This window comes from Rattus norvegicus, chromosome 5 (assembly GCF_021556685.1).
Source record: "Rattus norvegicus strain SHRSP/BbbUtx chromosome 5, alternate assembly SHRSP_T2T, whole genome shotgun sequence".
NCBI classification, from domain to species: domain Eukaryota; kingdom Metazoa; phylum Chordata; class Mammalia; order Rodentia; family Muridae; genus Rattus; species Rattus norvegicus.
In genome coordinates this window covers 66,399,074-66,424,988 of record NC_141538.1, presented here as the reverse complement: position 1 = coordinate 66,424,988, position 25,915 = coordinate 66,399,074, and the positions used below count along the sequence as shown (strand labels likewise).

At 48.3% G+C, this 25,915-nt stretch overlaps 1 protein-coding gene and 1 long non-coding RNA gene across 2 annotated transcripts in view; one reads left to right on the top strand and one right to left on the bottom strand.

Annotated features, from left to right (window-relative positions):
* Window positions 1-25,915, top strand: part of Gabbr2 (gamma-aminobutyric acid type B receptor subunit 2) — a 341,159-nt gene that overhangs the window by 131,923 nt on the left and 183,321 nt on the right. The window contains 1 exon segment of the mRNA NM_031802.2: window positions 14,660-14,830. Within this exon segment, the coding sequence (NP_113990.2) occupies window positions 14,660-14,830 (171 nt within the window).
* LOC134478965 (uncharacterized) lies at window positions 22,802-25,354 on the bottom strand. The gene is made up of 3 exons (XR_015620203.1): window positions 24,785-25,354; window positions 24,125-24,198; window positions 22,802-22,904 (listed from the first exon to the last, which is right to left on the bottom strand). It is a non-coding gene; the product is annotated as an uncharacterized LOC134478965 (long non-coding RNA).

Genomic DNA, 25,915 nt, shown 5'->3' with positions numbered 1-25,915 from the left:
GGGAGGACTCCCTGGAGGAGGTGTCAGTGAGCGGGTCTTGTCAGATGTGTAGGAGCTTGTCTAAAGAGCTGGAAGGACAAGGTGCATTCATGGAGATTGGTGACCCTGCATCCTTTCCTACTGAAGAATTAAACTGACCCCCCCCCCACGTACACGTCCCACGGCTGTGATTTCCACCTATTGACTAATTAGAGGTGCTGAAGTGACAGGAGGAGGTACGATTTCTGCAGCGTGGTAATTAAAAGGTATCGGCTTCCCGGCTGTGATCACACAAGAATTCGGTTCCCCCTAAAGACACAGGCTAAGAGCAGAGTGTAGAGGAGTCTAGGGAGCTGAGAGACCTCCAATGCAATTTGTTAATTTCCTGAGTTTGTCACCTGCACAGCTGTGAGGGAAATAGAACACTTTACCAGAAGTTTCGGGGAGAATTAAAGACATACATTCTAATTGTACACAATTAGCAGAGCCATATAATCATTATTATTTTTGTAATTAACCCACCTTTTTTCCATCGAGAGGCTAGGATTTGGAAAGGCTGATTAAGAACTGTGTCTGCCTAGTGGGGAGAGCGGGGAAGGTCAGTGACTTACACACCGATAGGAGACAATGCCTCACTCGCTAGCTGTACCCAGGGACCGTCATGTCTAGAAGCCAGGATTTACCAAGGCCATCTGCAGCTGAAGCTGCTGCTGTTGTGACTCTCGTTGTGTTTCTGAAAACACCTTGCTCACCCTGTTTCTAGAGGTCCCAAAAAGGGGAGGTCACTTGTCCCAAGCTGCAAGTGACAGAAAGCAGCACCCGGACCCGGCCTGCATGCCCGGAACTCAGTCCTGCGCACCAGCCGGCTCCGGTGCGCCTCTGATGTTCCCCAAAGCCTCCATTTTCCTTTTTATTGAAACGAACTTAAAGAGTTGAAGAAAGCTCTATTTGTTTTGTGATCTTATTTACATAAAACAAAGGTAAAATGTCAGAGAAAACGAGGGAAATTTTAAGGACCTCAGAATGTCGCAGAGCAGGACGGTTCTTAAAGAGCTAGAAGTAAATTACTTTGCTGTTCACTGTCTATAAATAAATTAAAGCTAATTCTTAAAGCAGGCGACAGGCAATTGGTCTCATTATTAAACATTAAAATATTGTGCACTCGGGAATGTAGTTTCTGCTTGACAGTTAAGTGTGAGTGAGTGTGTGTATGTGTGTGTGTGTGAGTGTGAGTGTGTGTGAGTGTGTGTGTGAGTGTGTGTGTGAGTGTGTGTGAGTGTGAGTGTGTGTGTGTGTGTGTGTGTGTGTGTGTGTGTGTGTGTGTCCCCGCATGTATTTATGTGCTGGAGGCCAGAGGTTGATATTGGGCATCTTCCTCAATCTCTCTCTGCCTTATTTTTTGAGAGAGGATTTCTCACAGAGCCTGCAGCTCACCAATTGGCTAGACTGGGCCGTTAGCTGCAGGAACCCTCAAGTCTCTACCTACCCAGCATCCTGGTCACTGCAGAACCTTTCTTTTGCGTAGGTTCTGGTGACCTGAACTCAGGTCCTCACGCAGGCACAGCAGGCATTTACCCACTGGGATACCTCCTCAGTCCAACAGGAAAAGTTTAAAAAGTACTTAGCACGTTTGGGAATAGTGCCAGACGCCTTGAATTCCAGCAGTTGGGAGGCAGGTGGATCTCTGTGAGTCAGAGGCCAGCCTAGTCTACAAAGTGAGTTCCAAGACAGCCAGAGCTACATAAAAGAGTCCCTGAAAAACAAAACAACCCCCAAACAAAAACATACACATATATACACATATGCGTGTACTTGTAAAGTACAACATGTTATGATTACAATCTCTCCATCCTCAACGCCTCTCCAATTCCCTTCTCACCCAAATCCGCACCTTTGCTCTCTCTCTTTCTCTCATTTGAATACAAGCACCTATGTATACGTTTGTGTATGTGTATATGCATAGATATTAATAAGATGAAAAACAATTGGACATAGAATGAAATGAACAAAAAAAAAGCCCTGAAAGGTAATTAATAATTAATTAATTAATTAAATGCCCTGACAAAGCGTTCTAAGACAATAACATCAAAAAGATGCCATTGAGTTTATTTTGTGTCTGCTGTCTGCTGCTGGGCCTGTGTCTGTCTGTGAGAGTAGTCTATATTCCTAGTGCGACTCCATTAGAGAAAACTAAGTTTTCCTTTGTGAGCAGTTATCAGTTGGAGATAGCATCTAGGTTAGGGATGGGGCTTGTGTCCAACCTCCCCCCCCTTAGCACTGGGACCCCATCTGGCCTAGACCTGTGCAGGCTGCCTCTGTGTCTGTGACTTCGCATGCATCTTGGCCGTACTTTGTTTGCAAGGCCATGTTTCCTCTGCGTCTCCCATCTCCTCTGGCTCTACAATACGTCTCCCTCCTCTTCCACAGGGTCCCCTGAGCCCTGCGGGAGAGACTCGATGGAGACATCCCCTTTAGAACTGAGTGCTGCAAGGTCTCTCACTCTCACTGTGTTGGTGGCTGCAGGTATCACCCAGTAACGAGGATGCAGCTCTGATAATGGCTGAGTCAGACATTGATCTAGAAGACTGAAAGAACAGAAAGTTGTGAGAAATCATTTTGTGGTTTCATCCCTTTAACAGAGCAGTAGCATTCAGATTTCCCCTAAGGACCGTGGCCGGTCTAACCTCGAATTCTTGCTCTCCCAAGCACTATCAAGAATGGGTTCCTCTCATGGAGTGGGCCTCAAACCCAATCAGATGCTGGTTGGTTTCTCCTACAAGCTTTGTACCACTGCTACCCTAGTGATCCTGCAGGTCATCGTGGTAGATCGAAGGGCTCGTGACTGGGTTAACGCTTACCTTGCTCCTCTGTAGACTGCAGCGTCCCTTCCAGTATCATGAACACCAGTCAGCAGGGTGAAGACCTAGGGAGGCACCAGCTCAACTGTTCCACGGTTGTGACTTTTATAGGCGTTGTCTTTAGTAACAGGCCTTACCCTCAGTTTGTAGAGAGGAAACAGTAACCTGGTGGTTTGGAGGTTTCCATGGGGCTCCTTAAGAATCTTTCTTGTTAGAAAATGGTGGAGAGCTGGGGAGATTACTCAGTGGCAGAGTGGTTACCTACCATGTATGAGGCCCTGGGTTCAATTCCAGGAGAAGAAAATAAAAGTACATATAAAATGTCTGTTTCCTGCCACTGAATTGAAACGTGCACAGAGCATTGGTGCTGTGCCACATTTTCTAAGGAAATCCCATTCCCTTCCTTAAGCTGCACAGTGAGTCCTCATCTCCCATGCAGAGGCCTCCCTGCAAAGCATCCTGGTACATAAGAGGAAGAACCACAGTCTTAGTTTTTATTGGATATTTTTTATTTACATTTCAAATGTTATCCCCTTTCCAGGCTTTCCGTCAGTAAACCCCCTATCCCCTCCCCCTCCCCCTTCTTCTATGAGGGTGTTCCCCTCCCCAACCACCCACCCTTCCTGCCTCCCCACCCCCACATTCCCCTACACTGGAGGGTCCAGCCTTGGCAGGACCAAAGGCTTCTCCTCCTATCAGTGCCCAACAAGGCCATCCTCTGCTACATATACAGCTGGAGCCATAGGTCCATCCATGTGTACTCTTTGGATGGTGGTTTAGTCCCTGGAAGCTCTGGTTGGTTGGCATTGTTGTTCTTATGGGGTTGCAAGCCCCTTCAGCACCTTCAATCCTTTCTCTAACTCCTCCAATGGGGACCCCGTTCTCAGTTCAATGGTTTGCTGCTAGCATTCGCCTCTGTATTTGTCACACTCTGGCTGAGTCTCTCAGGAGACAGCTGAAGAACCATATTCTAAGAACAAAAGTACAGAGCCCTGGCCCAGCCCCTGGTGACACGTGGCTTTATCTAAGTCAACTCTCCGAGCTTCTGTTTTGCCATCTACAAAACCAGAGGGTTCGAGTCACTTCCACCTAGACTGTGAAATTTGTGAAGATCAAAATTAGGCTAAAGGGAGTGTGGGGAGATAGTCCAGTCAGTTAAGAGCTGGGTATATGGGGAATGAGGCAGAGTTCGATCCCCTGTGCCTATAGGAAAGTTATACCAAGCTCATGTCCATAACCCAGAGTCGGGGTGGAGGGAGACAGCTGGACCCTTGGGTCTTGCTGGCCAGCCAGCCCCACTAAGTCAGTACTCCAGGTTCAGTGGGAAACCTTATCTCACACAGTGAGGAAATTAATCAGGAAAGGCGCTTGACATTAGCCTCTGACCTCCCCCACTCCACCAGGCACATGTGTTCACATGCCCCTGCATGTGTGCACATGCACATGAACACACAACAATTATGAAGAAGCAAATGTATTAGGGGAAGTTTTTGGGGAGTAGCATGGCAGTCTGTGAGGTGAGTCTGTGGGGAACTGTCCAGCTTCTCTCCCTGCTCCACTTTGCTGAGTGACCACATGCAAATGGCGGAGCCCCTGTGAACTCAGTCTTCTCACCCAAAGACTTCAGTGTGCATTTGCAGCTGCCTCCCAGGGTTGCCCTGCACTTTCAGTGAGAGTGCACTTCCAGTCCTTCCTGTGTGCCTTCTCCTTCCTCGTAAGGGGGGAACTCTAAGGAATCAAAGCATCTAAATGCAATGCCCAGCCTTACCACTCTTCACCGATGCTTCTCAAGCCTGTTTCTCCAAGAGGAAACAAAGACAGCAGTGCCTCTCCTGCCTCCCTTTCTAATTGTTCTGAGTTCCCACAGGGTGGGGGTGGGATGGGGGTAGGGCATGGGGAGGAATGGCTATGAAGGTGAGAGGCTTATGTTGAATGGTCGTTCGTATCTTATTGATGAAAAATGCAACCCCATTAGCAGGCGGGAGGAATGTGGCTCCCCAGGTGTCTGTAGCCCAGGCCGCTTCCGACTCGGATTTAATACATGTGCATGGTACCCCAAAGGCCTCTGTGGGAACCTGGCCTCAAGCAGAAAGCTCCAGCATGCCAGACATTCATTCTCCCTCATTAACTCGGGGACACTTTGCAGCCACCCTGTACCACATGAATCTCACGACATTGAAATTGAAGCACTTAGTTTCCAAACAGCCTTGGCCCTGGGCTCGAGGGCAGCCGTGGCCTGGCACAGCCCCTAAGTGCCCCTGAGTTCCCAGTGCACACGCCCGGTGTCTTTGTACGGATCCTGGCACCAGCCACAAACACTGTTTTGTCAGAAGCTCCCTGAGAAAGTTGTGTTGCATTCAGTGTGGCTGAAAGGGACCCAGGATGACAAACACCTCCCTCATTTAATTACAGACACAGTCAGCAAACCCACTGCAGAAGATTAAAACCTAGCAGAGAAAAGAGCAAGTCTCCATCATGCCTCCCCTCCCACCTGGCGCAAGTTGCCTCCCAAGCTCTTAGCAACCATGGCCACCCCTGCTGACCCCAACCCCTAGGGACGGTTTATATCTGCAGAAGAGCTCAGTACAAGTGCCCCAGACCAGGTAAAAAAAGAATTGCATTCAGACAAGAATCGTCAGTGGCTTGGAATCTAATAAAGTTAGTGAGGTTGGGAGATGTATTTATCCACAGGAGTGAGGTGTGAGGCAATTGTCTAACTAAATCAGATTTTAAAAAAGAACCACCCTCCCCCTCCAAACCACAAGCTCCTTCATCATTTCCTTTCGCTGCTGGAGGAAGAACCGTAAGCCTAAGGTTGCCAGGAACCTTTGAAAGCTCTGGTCCAGCCATAATTTCAGAGATGAGAAAGGCAGTAACTTCTCCAGTCCAGTGATTCGCCCTTCTGGCCTCGGGAGGGGAGCTCCAGTCTTCTGCTTTCTTAAGTGTCCTTGAGGGCCCCTCACTGTCCACTTCTGCCTCCATTCGGGGCCTCACTGCTAACACAGTGACCAGCTCCGCACGCAGACCCTAAACTCTTGAGAGGCATTCTACTGCCAGACAACTCCCCCTGGACAGAACACTCCGAGCCTTCTTCTATGCCACTCTCTTAGTTATATATGCCCCAGAGTTTACCAGAGCGATCCACACCCTCTGTGGAAACTTCTGTAGCTGAGAGATAAACTCCGCTCTAAGTAACCCTAGAAATGTTATCTCCACCGAGTTCTGTCACATCTCCAGGAAAGGATGAGCCCTCGATGCTCGCCTCAAGGCTCAAGGCTCTATGCTGGGCTGCAGAAAAAGAACCCAATAACATCAGACCAGCTCCACATCTTGCTTCCCCACCTTGTGTGGTTTATGTCACAGGGGCACGGCATCGCCATTTGGAAAATACCTGCTACTTCTAAAGCAGGGCCGTGCATTCCAGATGCAGCTCATTAGGGGAGACAGCACGTGACAATTTATTTGATGTCTACTTGCATTTACCTGGGAATATTCCTTAGGAACCTGAGGGGCAAGGATTAGAGAAGCTTTTGGTGCCTAACTGATGCTCATCTTGTAATGATCTACAGTAGTAAGGTGACATCATTGTCTACACTCGATATCTAATTTTCTATTACTCTGGATCAACCTAGGATATTAAGTTCCCATCATGCACTGCTGCAAGGATTTGTTTTTTTCCAGACCATAAAAATTCCACTTCCCAGAATGCAGTACCCTCTCTCCAACACTTTTCTAGGTGTTTATTATCTGTTTGAATTCAGAAGGACATGTGACATTGAAGGGGAAAAGCCATTTAGTTACCTGGTGTTGGGCAGTTTGACGTAGAGAAACCATGTTTCAATTTCCTGACTATGTAACTGAGGGTGTCGCTAACCCAGATCATAGGGAAGGGAGAAACGGTTGCTGATCTTCAAGGTGATTGTTACTTTATGAGGCAAGTTTTGGATTTTCTTAATCCAGATCCAACTATTTTGAGGTTTAGTGATGCTTTCTAATGACCAGAATGGCAACAAGTCCTGAAGTCCCCAACTCTGGTGTGTAGCACTCTCTCTCTCTCTCTCTCTCTCTCTCTCTCTCTCTCTCTCTCTCTCTCTCTCTCTGTATGTATTTATGCCTGGATGTGTGTATGTATTTGTGTATGTATGTGTGTGTGTATGTACTTGTATAATGTGTCCATCTGTCTGTATTTGTGTATATGTTTGTATGTCTTTGTGTGTGTGTGTGTGTGTGTGTGTGTGTGTGTGTGTGTTCTCTCCCATGTCTTGATGGTTTTAAGAAAGTTGGGAACTTTAGAGGGATCTGTTTGCCAAATACAGCCTCCCATCCCCTGCACCTCTTCCAAGCTTGCTACTTAAGTGTCTACCTGGCTGGAGCAGTGGCAGATCCTCCTAGAATCCCAGCGTCAAGACTTCAGTTTGCACAGTAGTGTGCCACAGAGTAGCCACTGTGAAGCCAGAGCAAAGGCAAGGCTTCAGACTGCAGGACCATGCTATTCCTGTCCAGATCCCACAAAACACTGCAGGTGTGGACACTATAGTGTCCCCAGCTCTCTGTGCCAAGTGCTCCCAGGTGATCACCCAGCTGGTCCCCAGGACGGCTGCACAAGGTGGGCACCACTATTATGCTCTGTGCTCATCAGTTGAGAAGGGGAGGTTTAGAGGCTCAGACTCTGCCAGCAAACAGGTCAGTGGTCACCAGAGGCTGTGGCAAGGATGACACGGCCGTATCACCAGAAAATAGTAAAAGTTAATATGCACGGACTCTGTAATAAGACTATAGGTTAAGTCAATCAGCACATGGGAGGCTGGGGTGAGAGGATCAAGAGTTCAAGGCCAGTGTCATCCTGTATCACAAACAAACAAAATACAGATAGAATAAAAGGAGAAACTCTTCCACCACGTAGTAGACAAGGACCACAAGAGAAAATAGAACAGATAAGGATTTAGAGACTAAAGAGATGGTCAGATGACTACGTGTTCCAGATGAAAGGGATATAGATGGATATTATATGAGGCAGACATGTGACATATATGCTATATACATAAATACATATGCATATAACACACATAATATATAATAGAATATGGTGCACAAAAACTATATACAATGTAAAATACTTAAAATATAGTATACTTATTTTGTATTTGTATGTTTTGAAGACTTCAAAGTATCAACTGAAGAATTTCTTATATCCCACACCAAACTGAGAATGCCACACCCAAAAAATGTTTAAATTCCAAGACAAAAAAAAAAAAAAAAAAAAACAACCTTTCAGGCCCACAAGCAAAGAAAGCCAGGCACCTACAAGGGAAGAGTCATCAGGTTTGCCCCAGCTTCCTTCTCTGCACCACTCTGCACTTGCAAAGAGAGGTCATTGGCCAAGAACTTTCTTTTTCTTTTTTTTTTTTTTTTTGGTTCTTTTTTTTTCGGAGCTGGGGATCGAACCCAGGGCCTTGCGCTTCCTAGGCAAGCGCTCTACCACTGAGCTAAATCCCCAGCCCCAGCCAAGAACTTTCTAACTTGTGCCAAGGCAGCAGAGGGTTAAGCCAGGTCAACAAGGTTACAACCTCTTCCTTTCTTCAGGATATCAAAAGGTGCTCCTTCAGGCTGGTACCTGGCGCAGGGTAAATTCATACAACCAGAAAAGCGATGAAAACAGCTGGGCTCTAAAGGGAACCCCAGAAAATGAAGTTTAACGTAAGAAGAGCAAGAGAGGCAATGAGACAAGGAATGCAGGGTCAAGTGCTTATTGTTAAGTAATTCTTATTAAGTAATAAGTGTATATGTTTATCCATCTAGCCACATGGTACTTCCTGGAAGCATCTGTCTGTCTGCCTGTCTGCCTGTCTGTCTGTCTGCCTGTCTGTCTGTCTGTCTGTCTGTCTATCTGCCTGCCTGTCTGTCTATCTGCCTGCCTATCTGTCTGCCTGCCTGTCTGTCTATCTGTCTGCCTGTCTGTCTATCTGCCTGCCTGTCTGTCTATCTGCCTGCCTATCTGTCTGTCTGCCTGTCTGTCTATCTACCTGCCTGTCTGTCTATCTGCCTGCCTATCTGTCTGTCTGCCTATCTGTCTGCCTGCCTGTCTGTCTATCTGCCTGCCTATCTGTCTGTCTGCCTGTCTGTCTATCTGTCTGCCTGTCTGTCTATCTGCCTCCCTGTCTGTCTGCCTGTCGATCTGCTTGTCTGCCTACCTATCTGCCTGTCTGTCTATCTGCCTGTCTTTCTGTCTGTCTATCTGCTAATCTATCTGTCTGTCTGTCTTTCTAACTGTCTGCCCATCTATCTGCCTGTCTGTCCATCTCTGTCTCTGTCTATCACCTATCTGTGTGATCTACATAGGTAGATATAATAATCTTGGTAGAGTATAAATAAAAGGAGCTCAAAGCCGTGATGGGCAAGTGTGAGCCGTAAGTTAATAGGGGCAATGCTATTACTATCAAGTGAGATACAGCACAAGGAGCAGTAAATGACAGAGGTTTATTTTGCCTTCATAAATATTTCAGTTCTCGGTGCCGTCCGTGAATATCTATTAAGTACCTGCTGTTCACACTAGGCAAGGCTACGCATGGCTGAAAAATAAAGACACAATTGTGATGAACGCTTATGCTCAGAACAACATAAATTCAAAGGCAACAGAGCCAGACCTGCTGAAATGCACGAGCCGCTCGGAGACAAAAGAGGAAAGTGTAACAGCCTCTCGGCCTCGATAGAGCAAGAAAACAAAGGCACGAAGCACACGATAGTAACGTAATTAGGTGGCTGTATCTATTATGCATTAGTAGGCTAATAAAGAATTCCATAGCTTACATCTAGAGATTGAATCATTTTCCCAGCCTCTGTGGAACTTTTACAAAAGTTGATTCTATAAAAGGCCGCCAAACCAGATTTCCACAAGCTCCCAAACCAGGTACTGTACCGGCCAAATCCTCAAAACAGTTGCAGCCAAACTAGATGAAACAAAACTGTAAATTAAAAATTTAAAATCCTCTCTCCAATAAGTCTGGGGTTTGGGATTCGTTGGAAGCTTCCATCACAGACTGTTCAGAAACTAATTTGGTTGTGTGAAATAAGGCAGGGGGCCCGGAAGTGTAGGCCTTCAAGTCAGGATGCTAATCCGGGAACCCCGGTATTGCCAGATGCTAGGGAAGGCCCGGAGACCACCCAGGAGCAGACGGGCAGCATGGGGCCCAGAATGAACACTGGTATTGGAAGGCCTTTGGACCTGAGCTCCTTGGCTTTGATGGATGTCTCAGGATTATATCATTTCTGTCAAACAATCTGCTTCATGACCGTGGTACAGAGTCTGTCTATCTGGGGTTCTCAGCCCTCCCTGGGCATCCTCTTTCCAGTCTTTTAAAGGCTTATTTATTTATTTATTTATTTATTTATTTATTTATTTATTTATTTATTATGTTTAAATTTTATGCCTGTGGGTGTTTTGCTAGTATGTATGTGTGTGCACATGTGTGCAGTACCTGTGGAGGTCAGAAGAGGGCATCAGAACTCTGGAACTGGTGTTACAAGTATGTGTGGGTGCTGGGAGTCCAATTCCTCTGCAAGAGCAACACATGCTTTTAATCGCTGAGCCATCTCTACAGCAGCCCCCTACCCCCAAACCCCACCAAGTTTTAAATATTATTACTGCTAAGCCTCTGCCCAGAAAGTCTGACTTAGTTGGTTTGAACCAAGTTGCTCAGTGAACAGCCAGGATAAAGAACCACAAAGGTGATTTCTCAGACTTGCTCGGATCTGAAATCCTGTGGAACTATGAGACACCTACAGCCTTCTCGTGGAAGAAAGTTTAGGAGACTAAAGCCCGAGAAACAGTAAAGCAATCTAATCAAAGTATGTATTATCTCAAATGGTGCAGAAAATGTCATCGCCAGTTAATATTTTGCACCCAAAATGATTTAGACCTGGGGCAGATATTGTATTCCAAGCCCATTGTAAACACAATGGACCATTTATTCACTGAACAGTAACCACTGTAATTACCTACAGGGCAAACATATGAGGTTGTTCGAGCAACAATTAATTGTGGACCTGGAACTAATGGGACACTAACGGGAAAGCATCAGCGGGAGCACAAATCAGAGAATCACGTCAGAAAACTGGTATTTCCCAAAGTGTAGCAGACACGCACCTGGGGGATGCCGTGGGCATCTGCAATGCCCCAGGTCTGAGATAGTCACACCCAGACTTCTCTAATCGCTTCTTAGCTGGTGAGAGGAGGAGGCTTACCACAGTGTTCTAATCTTAAAAGCTGTAAGCACCACGTTGAACAAGACCGGACACAGCTGCTGTTTCTTGTGGTCCCTGTGGGACCCCGTGTCAATGCGTTACTCGCAAGCAGGTGTACAGATCTTGCTTGGATTGTAGGGTGCTGTTTGTGAATCTGATAAAGCCCTGGATTCTTGTTTTGTTTTGATTCTTCAGGAAAAAAAAATGTGTGCCTCTGTGTGTACTGAAATACCCATGTAAATCTTTCCTGCACTGTTCGGAAGGGTCCGTGGACAGCCGGGTCCTCTCGGTCCTCACTGCTAAGTCCAGCCTCTCCCAGTGCAGAGTCTCACTGCCTCTCCTGCCAGGCTTTCAGTGTGGTCAGCGCAGAGAATTAGGAGGCTTCCATGTGTCTAGCTGGAATTCCACTCCACGTAGATTCTTCCCTCTGGTGTGAGTCTTCCTACAATTTTAAAAATAGCCATATATCCTTTATCAATCTAGGATCTCCTATATCAATCTAGGAACATATTTGGGACTGACTTAGTTATGATTTCTATTGCTATGAGGAGACACCATGTCCGTGACAACTTTTATAAAGGAAAGCATTTCGTAGGAGTGGCTTACAGTTTGGAGGCTTACAGTTTAGTTCATTGTCATCGTGGTGGCTAACATGGCAGCATGCAGGCAGACATAGTGCCGGAGAGGTAGCTGAGAGATCTACATCTGGGTCACAAGCAGCAAGGAGAAAGAGAGAAAGGGGGGAGGAGAGAGAGAGAGAGAGAGAGAGAGAGAGAGAGAGAGAGAGAGAGAGAGGCTGGACCTGAAGCTTCTGAGACCTCAAAGCCCACCCCCAGTGATGCACTTCCTTCAACACAGACAAGCCTACTCCAACAAGGCCATGCCTCCTAATAGTGCCACTCCCTGTGACCATGATCCAAATCCATAAGCCTACTGTGGCCATTCCTATTCACACCCCTGGAGACCTTAGAAGTTTGTTTCTCCAGGGGCTAACTCCACACAGAGACCACTGTTATCGCATAATCGCATAATCTCCTCCAATGGGTAGGGTCTATGGGTGCTCCAGAGTGGGTGCAGGACAACCAGGGGCCTTAGGGAGTAGCTGTGTGCTCTCTGCTCCAGACCATAGAAGGACAGATCTCCACCGCCTGCCCTGGGAAACCCTATGGAAAGTTAGTAAAGGCAGCAGTGAAGAAGACTTTATATCATAGCTCGTGGGTCCTGACTGTTGTCTTTTGGGGCGCTGGACTGGGCCCACAGAGTTAGTGCTGCTGCTGCAACACGTGAAGACACAGAGGAAGCTATCAGGCGAGCAAGCTGGCTTCAGCCTTCCCTCTCTGTATCAAAGAGTAAAAGAAACAGAAAGAGGAGAGAAGGAAGGAAGGAGGAAAAAGAGGGAAGAAGGAAGAGAGGGAGCATCTATACAGAAATTCTCTCAAAGTAGAAGAGTCCTTTCTAAGTAGTGCACAAAGTCTAAAAAAGTAAATGGGGAAAAAAAGAATTTCGAACATGGCTCAAAATTTTTTCCTTTAAGAAACTTAATAGTACATTTGTGTATGTGTGCACTGTGTTTATGTGCATGTGTGTACATTGTGTGTGTGCGTGGTCATGTGTGTGTGTATGAAAGTGTATGTATGTGTGTTTGCACGTGTTTATATTGTGCATGTGTGTTTATGTGCATGTGTGTGTATGTGTGTACGTGTTTGCTTTGTGTGTGTGCGAGTGTGTGCGCACACGCGTGTACACAGGCACATGTATGTACAGGATTAGGAGTTCTCTGTCTCTAGCATGTGGGTCTTAGGGATGGAGCTTTGTCCAGCTTGGTGGCAAGCACCTCTACCCACTGAGCTACCTCACTGCTTCAACCCCGTTTCTATGTGGTAAAAGACTACGCATGACACCAAAAGACAAAGCACAAACCATTCGTAAATGGAAAGTTAGGGGCCTCCACCACATCCTTGATCTTTTACAGACAAAGAAGGTTAAGAGTCAGATTGGGAAAGGGACAAAGCTAGCTCCATCCAGAGAGGAGCTATAGGTTGCTCTCAGACCTTGGAGGAGGCACAGCCTCTGTCCCCCGGAGATGAATGCAAATGAGAAGTGCAGTCAGAAGCTGCTTTTCCCTCCTCTCCCTGCCAGGATCAAAAAGGTTGCCGCTTCCTTCTGTGGATGGGTCTGAGGGGAGGAGAGCAGAGATCAGAGGGAGCCTTAGGAAGCAGTGACATTTAAGCTGGACAGATAATTAAAATCCAATTTAACAACTTACTGGCACTTAAAAGGAAACAAAGAAATGATACAGGGGAGGATGGACAGATTGACTGCCGGGTGTAAATTAAAATACCACACGTAAGGACAAACAACATGAGGCTTGCGGCCACCATGGCAGCCTGAGTGTGAAGGCTATACATTTTAAATGACGCCTTTACAATCAATTTAAAAGGACCGGCATCTTACTCAGAGATGAAGGCATGCAAAGGCACTTCCTAAAATAGGACCCACTCCTGAGGAGCCTCCTGTGGAAAAAGGCCCAACAGTATATGTAACCATGAGTATAACGGATCCCATTTCTGTGATAGCGCATTATAAAATTACATAGAAAAACTGATGCATATTCCCTGCTGACAAGATTGTGGTGAGATTGGACCTCTAATTATCTCTGACTAGCATATATGCAAAGTGGATGGAATCTTTTTAAATTATTTAAATTTGAAGATATTAAAGGTTCGCAGACTTTTTTTTTCTTTTTTCTTTTTGATACAGAACATCAGATAGCCCAGGCTGGTCTCAGAGTCATTATGAAGCTGAGGATAGCCTTGAACTTTAGATCCTCCACCTCCTGGGTACAAGTATGACAGGCATTTATGCTTGCTGGGGGTACAAGACACAGCTTCACGGTGGCCAGGCAAGCATTCTACTGGTGGGGTCATGTGTCTAGGTCATTACGTAAAAACATTTACACCACCGACTATCTCGTGGAATATATTCTCAAATATAGAGGGGAATCACTATGCACCAAGATGCCCATGTGACAATGACAACCAATGCAGCAAACAGCACTACCAATTAAACCATTTTAATGTCCCCAAATTAAAGTTGACCCCCCCAAAACCTGGTGTGTTCCTATGCTAGACGACGATACTAATAATAAAATATGACAAAGAATTTCAGACTAGAAGTTTCCTTGCTTACATGGGGAACCATTCATTTGTGTACAGAGATCAATGTGATAAAAACACTGATCACAGAGAAAGTTCTGGAAAGAAACAGATCACAGTATTGATGGTTCCATTCCTTTGGGAAGGTGTAGCTTGCTGCCCATCTGACCCCTTCTCCTTCTCTTACATTCTTTCCGAGTTCTCTTTAAGACTGCCCTTACATCTGCCTGTAACTCGAGCTCCAGAGCATCTGACGCCCTCTACTGGCCTCCTCGGGCACCTGCACCCATATGCCCACACACCGCAAAGACACACACAACTCCCATAATGAAAATAAGCAAAACTACTTGTCCCAAGAATGAAAATGCCTGCCTATAAAGACTGGGTGCGTGGCTCCCATAAAAGTGTCCTCTCTTGTCTTCTCAGCTTTCCTTCGCCGCCACCACGCCTGTTCTTGCGGATAAGAAGAAGTACCCGTATTTCTTCCGGACGGTGCCGTCAGACAACGCGGTGAACCCCGCCATCCTGAAGCTCCTGAAGCACTTCCGCTGGCGGCGTGTGGGCACACTCACGCAGGACGTGCAGCGCTTCTCCGAGGTACTCCCAGCCCAGTGGGATTGTTCGCTATGACATTTATATACGTGTGTTATTGTATCTAGCTCCAGTAACCTCCGCGCCCCTCCTTCCCTCACCGTCTTCTTCTCCCAAACTGTCCCCTTAGTCTGTCCCACCCTGCTCACCCTCTCTTGTTCTCCCTTCCCCTTTATACCCCTTCCTCTGCTCTCTTTACTCCCAACCCCTCATTCAACTTCCTCTCCCCCAGGGGTGTTTAGCATTCACCCATCTAGAATGCTTTTCAACATTTACGCCCTGGTGACTTCATACCATATATATGAAACGAAAGTTTGGCTTTTCATTGGCTCTGCAATGGGTCCTGAGACCTCAATTGAATCCCTGTTTAATAGGGTTGTGCGCGTGCACATGGGTAAGTCATAGCTCATGGAACCAAACCACTTGGAGTGGGGCATTCTCAGCCTTGTGCCTCAGCCTCCACCCAGGCCTAGGTCTGTGTATTATCTTTCCAAAAGTTATAGGCTATTAAAATGGAAAGGAACTAACTTCCAAAACGGCTGATCCCCTTTCAGGATGCTAGAAAATTCCCATCTAGGCACCTCCTCACCAGCGGCAGCTGGTGGCCCTCCATGTAGAATGGTGGCCTGCCGTTTTTCTTTTTCTAACATCTCCTCCACCTCCTTTTCTCTTCCCACTTGGAGTCTCCTTCCGATCAAATCACAGGGAGGCTTAGAAGCATCCCGTGGGCCATGGGTTAGGGAGGGTCACACCCAAGGGTCTGAGGAGCAGCCAAGCCTCCACAGGAGCTGTGGTCCTGGGCTCTGGCCGGGTTTGAAAGGGACAGGGCTGGGAGTTACTGGCTTGGCCTCCCCTGCCTGTTCCACAGACCTCTTTCTCTACCCAGCAGTCACTCAGTGGTTGCCTGTGAGAACCTAGAAAGGCCCTCTCCCTGCTCTGAGCTGCCGTTCCAATTCCCGGAAGTAAAATAAGGACAACCCCTACCCCCACCCCAGTACCTCCCTGCACGTGTGTGAACTGGCACTGTGAACAGTAAAGCCCTGCACAGAAGGAGCTGGAAGTGTTTGGAGGTGATCTGAGCCAGGCATGCGTTCCCAGGCAAGGCCCTTGGTGAGGACCAAAGGGACCTTGACCTCCAGTGGGAACCACTCTCTGCCAAGCCCTGAACAGGCTCTTGCTGGCAGACTCTTTTATAGAGCAACGACAGGGCTCCCAACAAGTGGGGAACCCTGCAGTGATTCCAGGGTGCCTGCTCCAATAGCATCTTTGGCTGTGGGAGCCCAAAATGTCCTTAGAGACACCGCTCCTAATCTCTTTATTGTGTAGAAGGGGAAACTGAGGTCCATAGCAGGGAAGGGGCAACGTTCCAGGTTTCAAAGCATCTCCAAGGTGACAGAAGATGGTTCAGACCAGAACCGGAGTGGGGTGTGGCTCGGTGGCACAGTGCGTGCGTGGCATGCTTGAAGCCTGGCATTCCACCCCAGGACCACATAAACCGGGTGATACACACTTGTGATCCCAGTGCCAGGAAGATGAAGCCAAGGCCACCAGAAGGGTAAAGCCATCCTCTGTCTGGTACACAGCAAAAGCAAGGCTTACCTGGGATACATGAGACCTCCTTTTAAAAATAAAAAATTAGGGGCTGGGGATTTAGCTCAGTGGTAGAGCGCTTACCTAGGAAGCGCAAGGCCCTGGGTTCGGTCCCCAGCGCCAAAAATAAATAAATAAATAAATAAATAATTAAAAATTAAAAATTAAAAAGAAGAAAGGAATTTCAATTAAAGAGAGAAGAGAAAGGTTTGACTAAATACTTCAGACATTTCTTTTACAGGCATAGCTTCCTAGAGTCACCTGGGAAATGATGGCAGAGAGCCTCCGAGATCCGAGACTCGGGGAGCTTGGTCTAAAGCAGTGGTTTGGACCACTGTGACCCTTTGACACAGGTCCTCAGGTTGTGGTGATCCCCGCCATAACATTATTTTTGTCGCTACTTCATAACTATAATTTTGCTACTATTGTGAATTATAATGTAAATATCTGTATTTTTCCGAGGGTCTTAGGTGACCCCTGTGAAAGGGTCATTTGATTCCCCAAGGGGTCAAGAGCTACATGTTGAGAGCCACGGGTCTAAAGAGAGCAAAAGATCAGTCTGTGCTTTGAAGATTCCCTAAGCTCCCCTCCCCATCAAGCTGCCTTCCTCTGCCCTCATCAGCCATCCCAAGGCTCCTGCCCTGTAGGGTGAGGTGATGACTCCCATGTTGCAGATGAGGAAACTTACGCTGGCAGAGGGCAGATGGCTGTGCCTTGCGTCTCGGCTGCTGGTCATTACTTTTTCTATGACACAGTCCTCCCTAGTGACGCTGTCCTTGCTGGAGTCAGGTACAGGCAGTTTGGTACCATATCGAATGTCTCCACACAGCTCTGTCAGGACTGTCTGCTGTGGTCTTGGCATCTCAGTGGGAAGTCTCCAGAACACAGGATGTGGCTGGGTGACATTGCTGTCAAGGGCCCTTCTTGATTAAAGTGCTCGGCCCAGCTGACTCCTCTGCCTGAGAACCTTGGCATCCTTGCCAGGTGTCTGGGCTGTACCACTGGAGTGCAGTGGCTGGACCCTGGCAAGGGGCTAATGGCTTCTCAGGAGTGCAGAGGAAACTGGGTTCCTTTTAGGGAACCAGTCGGTTGGCAGTGTTAAACACTTCTGTTCCAGATAGGTGCACTGGGAGGGAAAGAATGGAAAGCCAGCCTGAGATTGGAGGAAGGGGTGTAATCCCAGAGTTCATTACTGGTGCACTGGTGCTATGGACCAGGTAGAGGCTGGAGGCCATTCGAACTGTGGCACCAACTGCCCCTGCAAGCTTATAGTTCTTATTGTGTGACAATACACCTGGGAGATTTGAACCTACTTACCCCAGATAGGAAATTCATGATGAACTGATACCACTAATTCCCAACTGGTGACCCAGTGAGTATATTCAGTTACTTATAAGGTTAGAGGTGAGAGCAGAAATACTCAAAGGCAGCTGCAATCACCAAAGCCTAATACAGCATGGTGACAGCTCACAAAGGCTGGAAGCCTGGAGTATACTGCACAGCCTGCAGACAGCTTAAGAGGTCAGCGCCTTTTCCAGGTAGCTTGAGCCTCCTCTAGGCAGGTGTGCTGGTCTTGCTCAGCAGTCCTCATTCTTATGTAGGCCTAGGCAGGGAGGGGGCCCAGCGAGTCTGTTCGGTTTTAGGGACTTCCTGAAGAGTTTACAATGTTTGCTTTCTGATCTTTAAGAGTTTCTGCACAGGATAAAATGTTCCACCTCCCCATAGAATATCCGGTATCTTAAGAAGATTTCCTCTAAGATGAAATGTTTAATCTTAGAGAAAACAACTACACAACAGTCCCCATGAGTCAAAGCTGATGCCTAATGGCCCCCAGGCAGCTCTGGATCTGGCTCAGACAAGTGAATCTCCAAGTCTAACTTTACAGGCTGTGAAGCCTCAGACTGTGCCCTTCTGGGCTTACCCTCATGTGTGTCAGACCTAGAAATACGGCTGAGACAAACGAGAGATCCGTGGCTAGAAGTGTGCTGCCGCCATGCCCTCTCTGGATTAGAGACTGTAAAACCGGAAAAGGAATGACTCATGTGGGGCCAACTCATCCATAAGCCTGGCTTTGCGAGCAATGTTGCCACTCTACATACTTGCTTCAACTTCAGCAGCGGGTTTCCCCTGTGTACGAGCAGATGTTGCTCTGGAAACAGAGGTAGAGACAGCAAAGGTGAAATTAAAAGACACCCCCCCCCGTCCATGTAGGTGGTGCTCATCCAGTGGTCATTCACTACCCGAGGAATTCAGGAGGCAAGCTCTGGGACCATGTATCTCTCCACACAAGGAATGACAATGTGGCTACACTGTGTGTCCTGGGGTTATCACCTATCAGGCTTCCTATGCTGCTTCTTACTTCCTGCTGCTCATTGCAATTACTAGAGGAATTCTGCCCCATGCGGTAGTGTGTGTGTGTGTGTGTGTGTGTGTGTGTGTGTGTGTGTGTGTGTGTGTGTGTAATGCATATGGAAGCCAGAGGTCAATGTCAGCTGTCTCCTTCATTCGCCTCCACCTTGTTTTTTGAGTCAGGGTCTCTCATTGAAGCCAGAGCTTACAGATTCAGCTGGTTGGCTAACAGTAAGCCCAGGGGTACATTTGTCTCTGTCTCCCTGCAGAAGGACATTCTACTTGGGTGCTGGGGACCTGAACTTGGGTCCTCAAGCTTGCACAGAAAGTTCTTTACTGACCAAGCTATCTGCCCTCCCCTGTTTGGTTGGTTTGGTCGGTTTGGGGATATAGGGTCTCACCACATAGCCATGGCCTTCAATTCACTGCCCTCTTCCCTCCAAGTGCTGGGATTATATGCATATATTTTTAAAAGTATTAGGTTCCCTAAATTGGATTCTCCACTTTTAGTAGCTTTGCTGGGATGTATCATTCCAGCTAGACGGCCCCACATTGCTAGTGTCTCTGTCAGCTACACAGTCCTGCCCCCATCACTCCAGACTCTCACTTGTGCCCAGTGTAGTTAGCCCCACGCCCCAGCCTCTTGTGACTGCTAACCCGTTGTCTCCACATGACACAAATGGCCAGCAAAGCCACCTCAGACAAATCACTCGCTCCATCTGAGGCCATCATCTCCCTCTGTGAGACCACAGAGCTGGGGCTGCTGACTTGGAAAGTGCCTTGGAATATTTAACAGGGGGAAGGGTGTGCATGATCCTGATGCTGCCCCTCCCAGGGACTCAACCATGAGATTTAACCTCCCCACACTCTTGCCCAGCCTCCACCACAGTCCCCTCCACAGAGTAACATCACACCATACCTGAAGATCTGCCCCTGACTCCTGTTCACCCAAAGCCCAGAGACTCTTAGGGTTCGAGTCAATGGCGCAAGCCTGCATGAGCATACGTCTTTTGTTTGAACATCCTATTTTTCCTGGCAGTGCTAGGCACGAACCCAGCACCTTGTTCATTCTAAAGGAACACACAAATTACTTTCACTGCCCTAAGACATTGTGTCACCATGCTAGCATGCACTCTTCTCTCCCATGTCTTCTCTTGGTTTGGTAGCCATTGTCTGGATATACCACAGTTTACCCACTCATTACTGACGGACATCCTGGTTGCTTCCAGGTTTGGGCATTTAGGAGCAATTCAGTCATAACGCCCACACGTAGATATTTGTGTGGGCATTATATTTTCAATGCCACTGGGTAAAGGCCAGATCACAGGGTAGGACTGCGTTTAGTTTTATGGGAAATGGCCTTCCAGATTCCCTATAGCACGTCCCACCGGTGACAGGAAGCACTGCACTGTCTCCTCATCTTCGCTGGTGTCTGGCGGTTCCAGTGCTCTGGATTGGCCATTCCGAGAGATGTGCCATGGTGTCTCACCGTCAAGGATGACCTTTCCATACCAAGGATCTTCAAATGGCAGGACTCATCGCGGGCCTTGATCTGCCCATGACAAGAACGTAGCCATCTGTGCGGTTTACCCTTCAAAGCCCCTGCCCTTTTGGGCCCTCCGGAGCCTTTCGGAACCTTTCCCAGGGCCAAGCGGCCATCTGCTCCACCACAGGGGTGGCGAGCCCCTCTGAAGTGTGGCTTGCTCTTCTGGAGAGCATCCTGGAACAAAGCCTACAGGAGGACAGGAGGACCCACCGCATGCTCTGAAGCCACAGGCCACCTTTGTGAGACTCGCAATCCTTCCCTTCCCTTTTAGCAGGAACTGGACCCATGGCATGGGCAGCATAGCTTAAAAGACCCTCAAAGGGTCTTTCAAGTGCCCTCTGACCTGGCAGAAGCACCCTCCCCACTGGTCCACACTCCCTCCCCTATGGGATCTGTATGCTCAGGCCTCTGAGATTGCCTTTCCCTGCATGAGCTGTTAGCATGATGCAGACTCGTTACCCCCTCACCAACGGGCAGTCCATCTCCATGGCCCATCTCTGTGTGTGCTCCCTGGCTTGTGTAGGTTTCATGTGGGAATCCTCTCCAGGGTGTATGCTCAGTAAGTCAGATCTGGAGTGGTTACACTTCCTTCTTCTGGTGGCTGTGCCAGGAATGGTGAGATGAGGTTGGGAGGTAGACAGGAATGCCAGCACCACCCTCCCTCCATGTGTGTGCCAACCCTGCCCCCGGCCCAAGCTGCCAAGGCCATTGAGAAGATGGGGGAGGGGGGGACGGTAGCTCAGATTCCCACAGAACTCAACCAAGGCGTGCTGTCATTTGTTGATGGCTTTTGGGAGTGTGACATTGTTACTGTCCCCATCTCGGTGATGGGGACATCTCAGTGAAAGTCTGAGCGGGCCACTGGAACCGGCAGCCACTAGGAGTTTGCCATGTGGTGCTTCTGGTTGGCATCGGTATTGAGCATTGAGAAAGTATGGAGTCAGCGTCTGACTCCTCTACCTTCAGGATGGGGCAGGGATCCCCCAAGTGTGGTACCAGTGATACTGGGCTTCACACCAGACATCAGACACGGGGCCCAGTGACAATCTGAGTTAGGACTTGAGAGCAGCTATACTGGAGACGCTGGCAGTCTTTGTGTGACGGTGAACATCAAATAGCCCAGTAGCACTGAGAACCTCCGATCTCTGCCCCTAACCTCCACCCCATACTGGCTTGCCAGTACATCAGCAGTCCTTGCCGGTACACTGGGAGAAAAGAGGAGACACTGAATGAGTTGGAGTCTAGTCCTAATGACCTAGTGCCCTGCCCTGTACCCTAACTCTCAGCTGAAGAACTGAGACTTTTGACCGAGGCGCCTGCAGCCCTAGCACGCATCTACTCTATGCCCCCAACTCTGGCTCTCAAGGAAGCAAGTCCTGTGAGATGCCTGCCAGGATCAACCCTCTGGCCTGCCCACACCGGGGTGGCTGCTTGCCACGGCCTCTTTGGCATGCTGGATGGCAGAGGCCCATTGCTCTCCAGAGTGTAGTCTGAATGGAGGCTGTGAGGTTTGCAGCCTAAGTAGTGCTGTATGCACATTGCATAGACTAGAAAACATGAGATCATTGCCAGCTCGTGGACCGCACTCCCGGGTGTGGCTTAAGGTAGGATCTTCGTGAAGGAGTGAGGTAGGTGGAGGGTGGAAGAGAATACTGCAGGGGGCGGGCACAGTTGGTGAAATGCTGATGGAAGTTTGGGACAGGGGTCTGTCAATGGCTTTTCCTCGGAGCCTAATTTAGAGGACCAAGTATCCATTGAGAGGGACCTCAGGTCTTCAGACTTTGCTATGATCCCGCTGGGGCAGATGTAGGACTTCATGTGGAGTTAGTTTCTTGTTAATGTGTTCCATAGATGTGACCCTCCTATGGGTTCTTTGTGGCACCCTTCCCTTCACAGTGAGAGTCCTCACCTGGGAAGAGTGGTTACCTCTCAGAATGACCAGCGTTCAATGCCTGTCGCTTTGGTGGCACGCCTGGAACTTCTGGAGAGAAGTCAGAGCTCTGCGCTGGGTTCCTTGGTTTGCCTTAGAGTACCTGCCCAGGCACACCTGGTGTGTGGCTGTCCTCCCTCCACTCCAGGACTGGGAGGGTGTGGAAACCCCTGGGTCCGGCATATGGTCCTCCCTAACACTCCTCCAGGACCTCAGGGACCTCTGCTCCTAACTGGAAAGAAAGGGCCAGCTGGTCTCTGCTCGAAGAGGTGGGGTAGCTGTGTGAGGGTCACTCAGCAAAGGGCCACAAGGATTCCAGACCATGAGTGAGGTATGGAGTATGGTGCATTTGAGAGTCTCTGGGCTGTCCTACTGCCCTCCAAGCTCTCCAGGGACCCTTCCTCTGCCTCCTCATCCCAGCCAAGTTCCCAGGATGCCAATTTGGCCCTAGGAAGCAGCTACTGTGTCAGCCCCGAGGAGAAGGAAGACACGTTGCCTTGTCACCTGTCTTAGTCAGGGTTTCTATTCCTGCACAAACATCATGACCAAGAAGCAAGTTGAGGAGGAAAGGGTTTATTCAGCTTACACTTCCACATTGCTGTTCATCACCAAAGGAAGTCAGGACTGAACTCAAGCAGGTCAGGAAGCAGGAGCTGATGCAGAGGCTGTGGAGGGATGTTACTTACTGGCTTGCTTCTCCTGGTTTGCTCAGCTTGCTCTCTTATAGAACCCAGGACTGCCAGCCCAGGGATGGCACCACCCACAATGGGCTGGGTCTTCCTACCTTGATCACTAATTGAGAAAATGCCTTACAGCTGGATCTCATGGAGTCATTTCCTCAATGGAGGCTCCTTTCTCTGTGATAATTCCAGCTTGTGTTAAGTTGACACACAAAACCACCACACATCACCTGTGGCCACTTTCTGAGTACCTACTGTATGCAAGGGATTCCCTTCCAATCACCCAGAATGGAGACATGTTTTAGAAAGGACTTGTGAAGGGATGGGTGGGTGCCCTTGCCAGGATGTGACAGGCAAGACTTACCAGGTATTTATAGGATCTTCAGGCTATGTCTGCCCCTTCTCAGGGAAAAGCCTGGGGGCCTTTGATAAGCATCCTTGACTCCCACTTCACCCCAGAAGCAAGTGGGTAGCTGTGTGTGCTGAGCGGCCCATCTCCTGGGACTTCCTCACAGCCCTCCCCGGAACTCTCAGCACGACTTTCAGCATGACGTATCATTTTTCTTCCAGTTCCCAGGTCTTAGAGAACAGCACTCCCCACCACACCTGCTCACACCCTACTCCCAGCATGCCTTACTTCAGACAGGCCTCTGGGCTGACAGGCAGCATGTGTGTGTAGGTTCCCACAGCTATTCTGGTACACCCTGACTGCAAGTTCTCCCCCAAGGCCCATCTGCCAGGCTTCAGGAGCCCCGGGGCCTGTGCGAAAGGAATGGAGTGGAGATGTTGGATAGAACCTTCAGGAAATGGTGGATATTTGGTTGGGAGAACCAGCTGTGAGGAAGCCAAGTTTCCCGTCAGCTACAGGGAGCCGGGGGAGGTGTTTTAGAAGAGAGTGGGACGGTCACAGTCCTTCAGGCTGACAAGGACAAACAGACCTGAAGCCAAGAAATCCTGCCATCGTGAAGAAAGGAAATTATAAGGCTACGGTGACTCTTCACATATATTTCTTTTTAAAATATTAATTATTAATTATTACTTTCTAGCTGTCATGCCGATCGGGTTCTCAATGCGGAAAGTTGACAAAATAGCAAAGGAGAGAAGGGGAAATTAAAACTCAGTCATAACACAATACATTCGCCCACTTTCCTATTGCTATTGTAAAACACCGGTGGCCGAGTGTATCATAAAGAAAAAGTGTTTACCCAACTCATCATTCTGGAGGATCGGAGGCAGGCACCAGCATCAGCTGGAGTCTACTGAGCGCTTCACGGCAGACCTGAGGGTGTGAGAAGGCAGAACGGCATGGCTAGTCAACCCTCTCTTGAGGACTGCTTCTCTTCCTTCTGAAAGGAACACCTTCTGAGACCTAATTACCTCCCACCAGGCCTCAGGTCTCAGGGTCTGATCACTTCCCACCTCATCCACAGAGGGCCAAGTCCCCTACACACAGACCTCAGGAGAGAAAAGCCCAGAAACCATCCTTAGCATCAAGCTCAGGCCATGATGGTTTCTCAAGTATGAAGAGTTCTGTGTACTCAGCCTGAAGGGAGCATCCTCCCCGGTCAGCGAGTGCCCCCACCACACCCTGGTGACCCGTAGCTGTCCATCCCCTGTGGGGCGTGTTTCCGGTTTATTTTTCTAGTCTGCTCCATTCGCCCATCTGCCCCTTCCTTCCTGTATTCTGCAACTATTCTGCCCGCTGATATGCTTCCAGAGCTGTCAGCGCTTTATTTTCCTTCAAAACTTTTATTTGCCATGTCGAAATATGTTGGAACGAGGCGGATCTGTATTTCCTGCCACCACCTTCATCCGGTCCCTGTTCAAAAGCCCCTGCCGCGCTTGCTGGGCGAGCTATCACTTACTCAAGCGAGGCGAGGCCCCGATGCGGAACGTGGAGGTAACTGCCAGTTTTGGGGCTGATTATACACACAGATACAATGGACTCATATTGGAACTTCTGTCTGCGCATCTCTGATTATCTTCCAGGGATGGTTCCTAGAAATAGCACTCGCGCATTTTGAACCTTTTGTGTGTATTGCCAAATTGTCCTCCGAGAAGATCACACCAGTGAGTTCCAGCAACTCAACGCGCTCGAGTTCTCTCACCCTTGGCAATGGCTGTTTTAATTTGCATCTCTTTGATTACTATTGAGATTGAATCTCTTTCCTAAGGATCCTCTTGTTTCTAATTTTCCTTCTGTGAGTTTGGCGGCTCACGTGATTGGCGCTGATCCTGACTGGACCGCCCTTCCATCCCAGGTTGGTAAGCCCGCTTTATTCAAGGCTGCCGGCCCTTCTCAGGTTTGTGGTAGGTATTATGTGTCCTTGAACTTTGGCTTTGTGAGTTGGCATGTAGGATTTGATGTTTTATGGGGCTGGATTTATCGGAGCCATGCTCCCCACCTTTAACGCTGTGTTCTAAGCTCCCTCGTCACGGGGATTCTTCTATGTCTGTTTTCTTCTACTGCGTTCACTGTCGCATTCCACTTATCTTGAACTTCAGTTTAAAAAAGGGGGGCGTCTGAAGCATCAAATCCTTTTTCTCCTGCTCCCAGACGCTCAATTATTCTTTCGTCATTAATGACTATATCTTTTCCAGACTCATTTAAAATGCCTACGCCAAAGTTGACCTTTAGAAAATAACATACATTTCTATATGCTTTTGACCAGTTTTGCAGGATATAAATGGAGCGCATGCCACAGATGTGATTTTATAAATTTTCTTGTGGCTGAATTTTAAAATGTTAGAAAATAAATAGGCAAAATCAACTCTAACAATGCATTTCCTTTGCTGCAATCTGTCCGAAATATTGTCATTTCATCACATGTCACTAACTAATCTCCACGAGTGCAAGGGACCCAGTAGCGCTGTACCAGCTTGATCCACTCCTGCATTTAAACTTGTCCTGCTGCTCCAACCACCCATGTGGACCTGACACCCTGTGTTTTAAGGGGTTCTCTCTTACAGCATAGCTAATTCACAGTCTGCCCTTT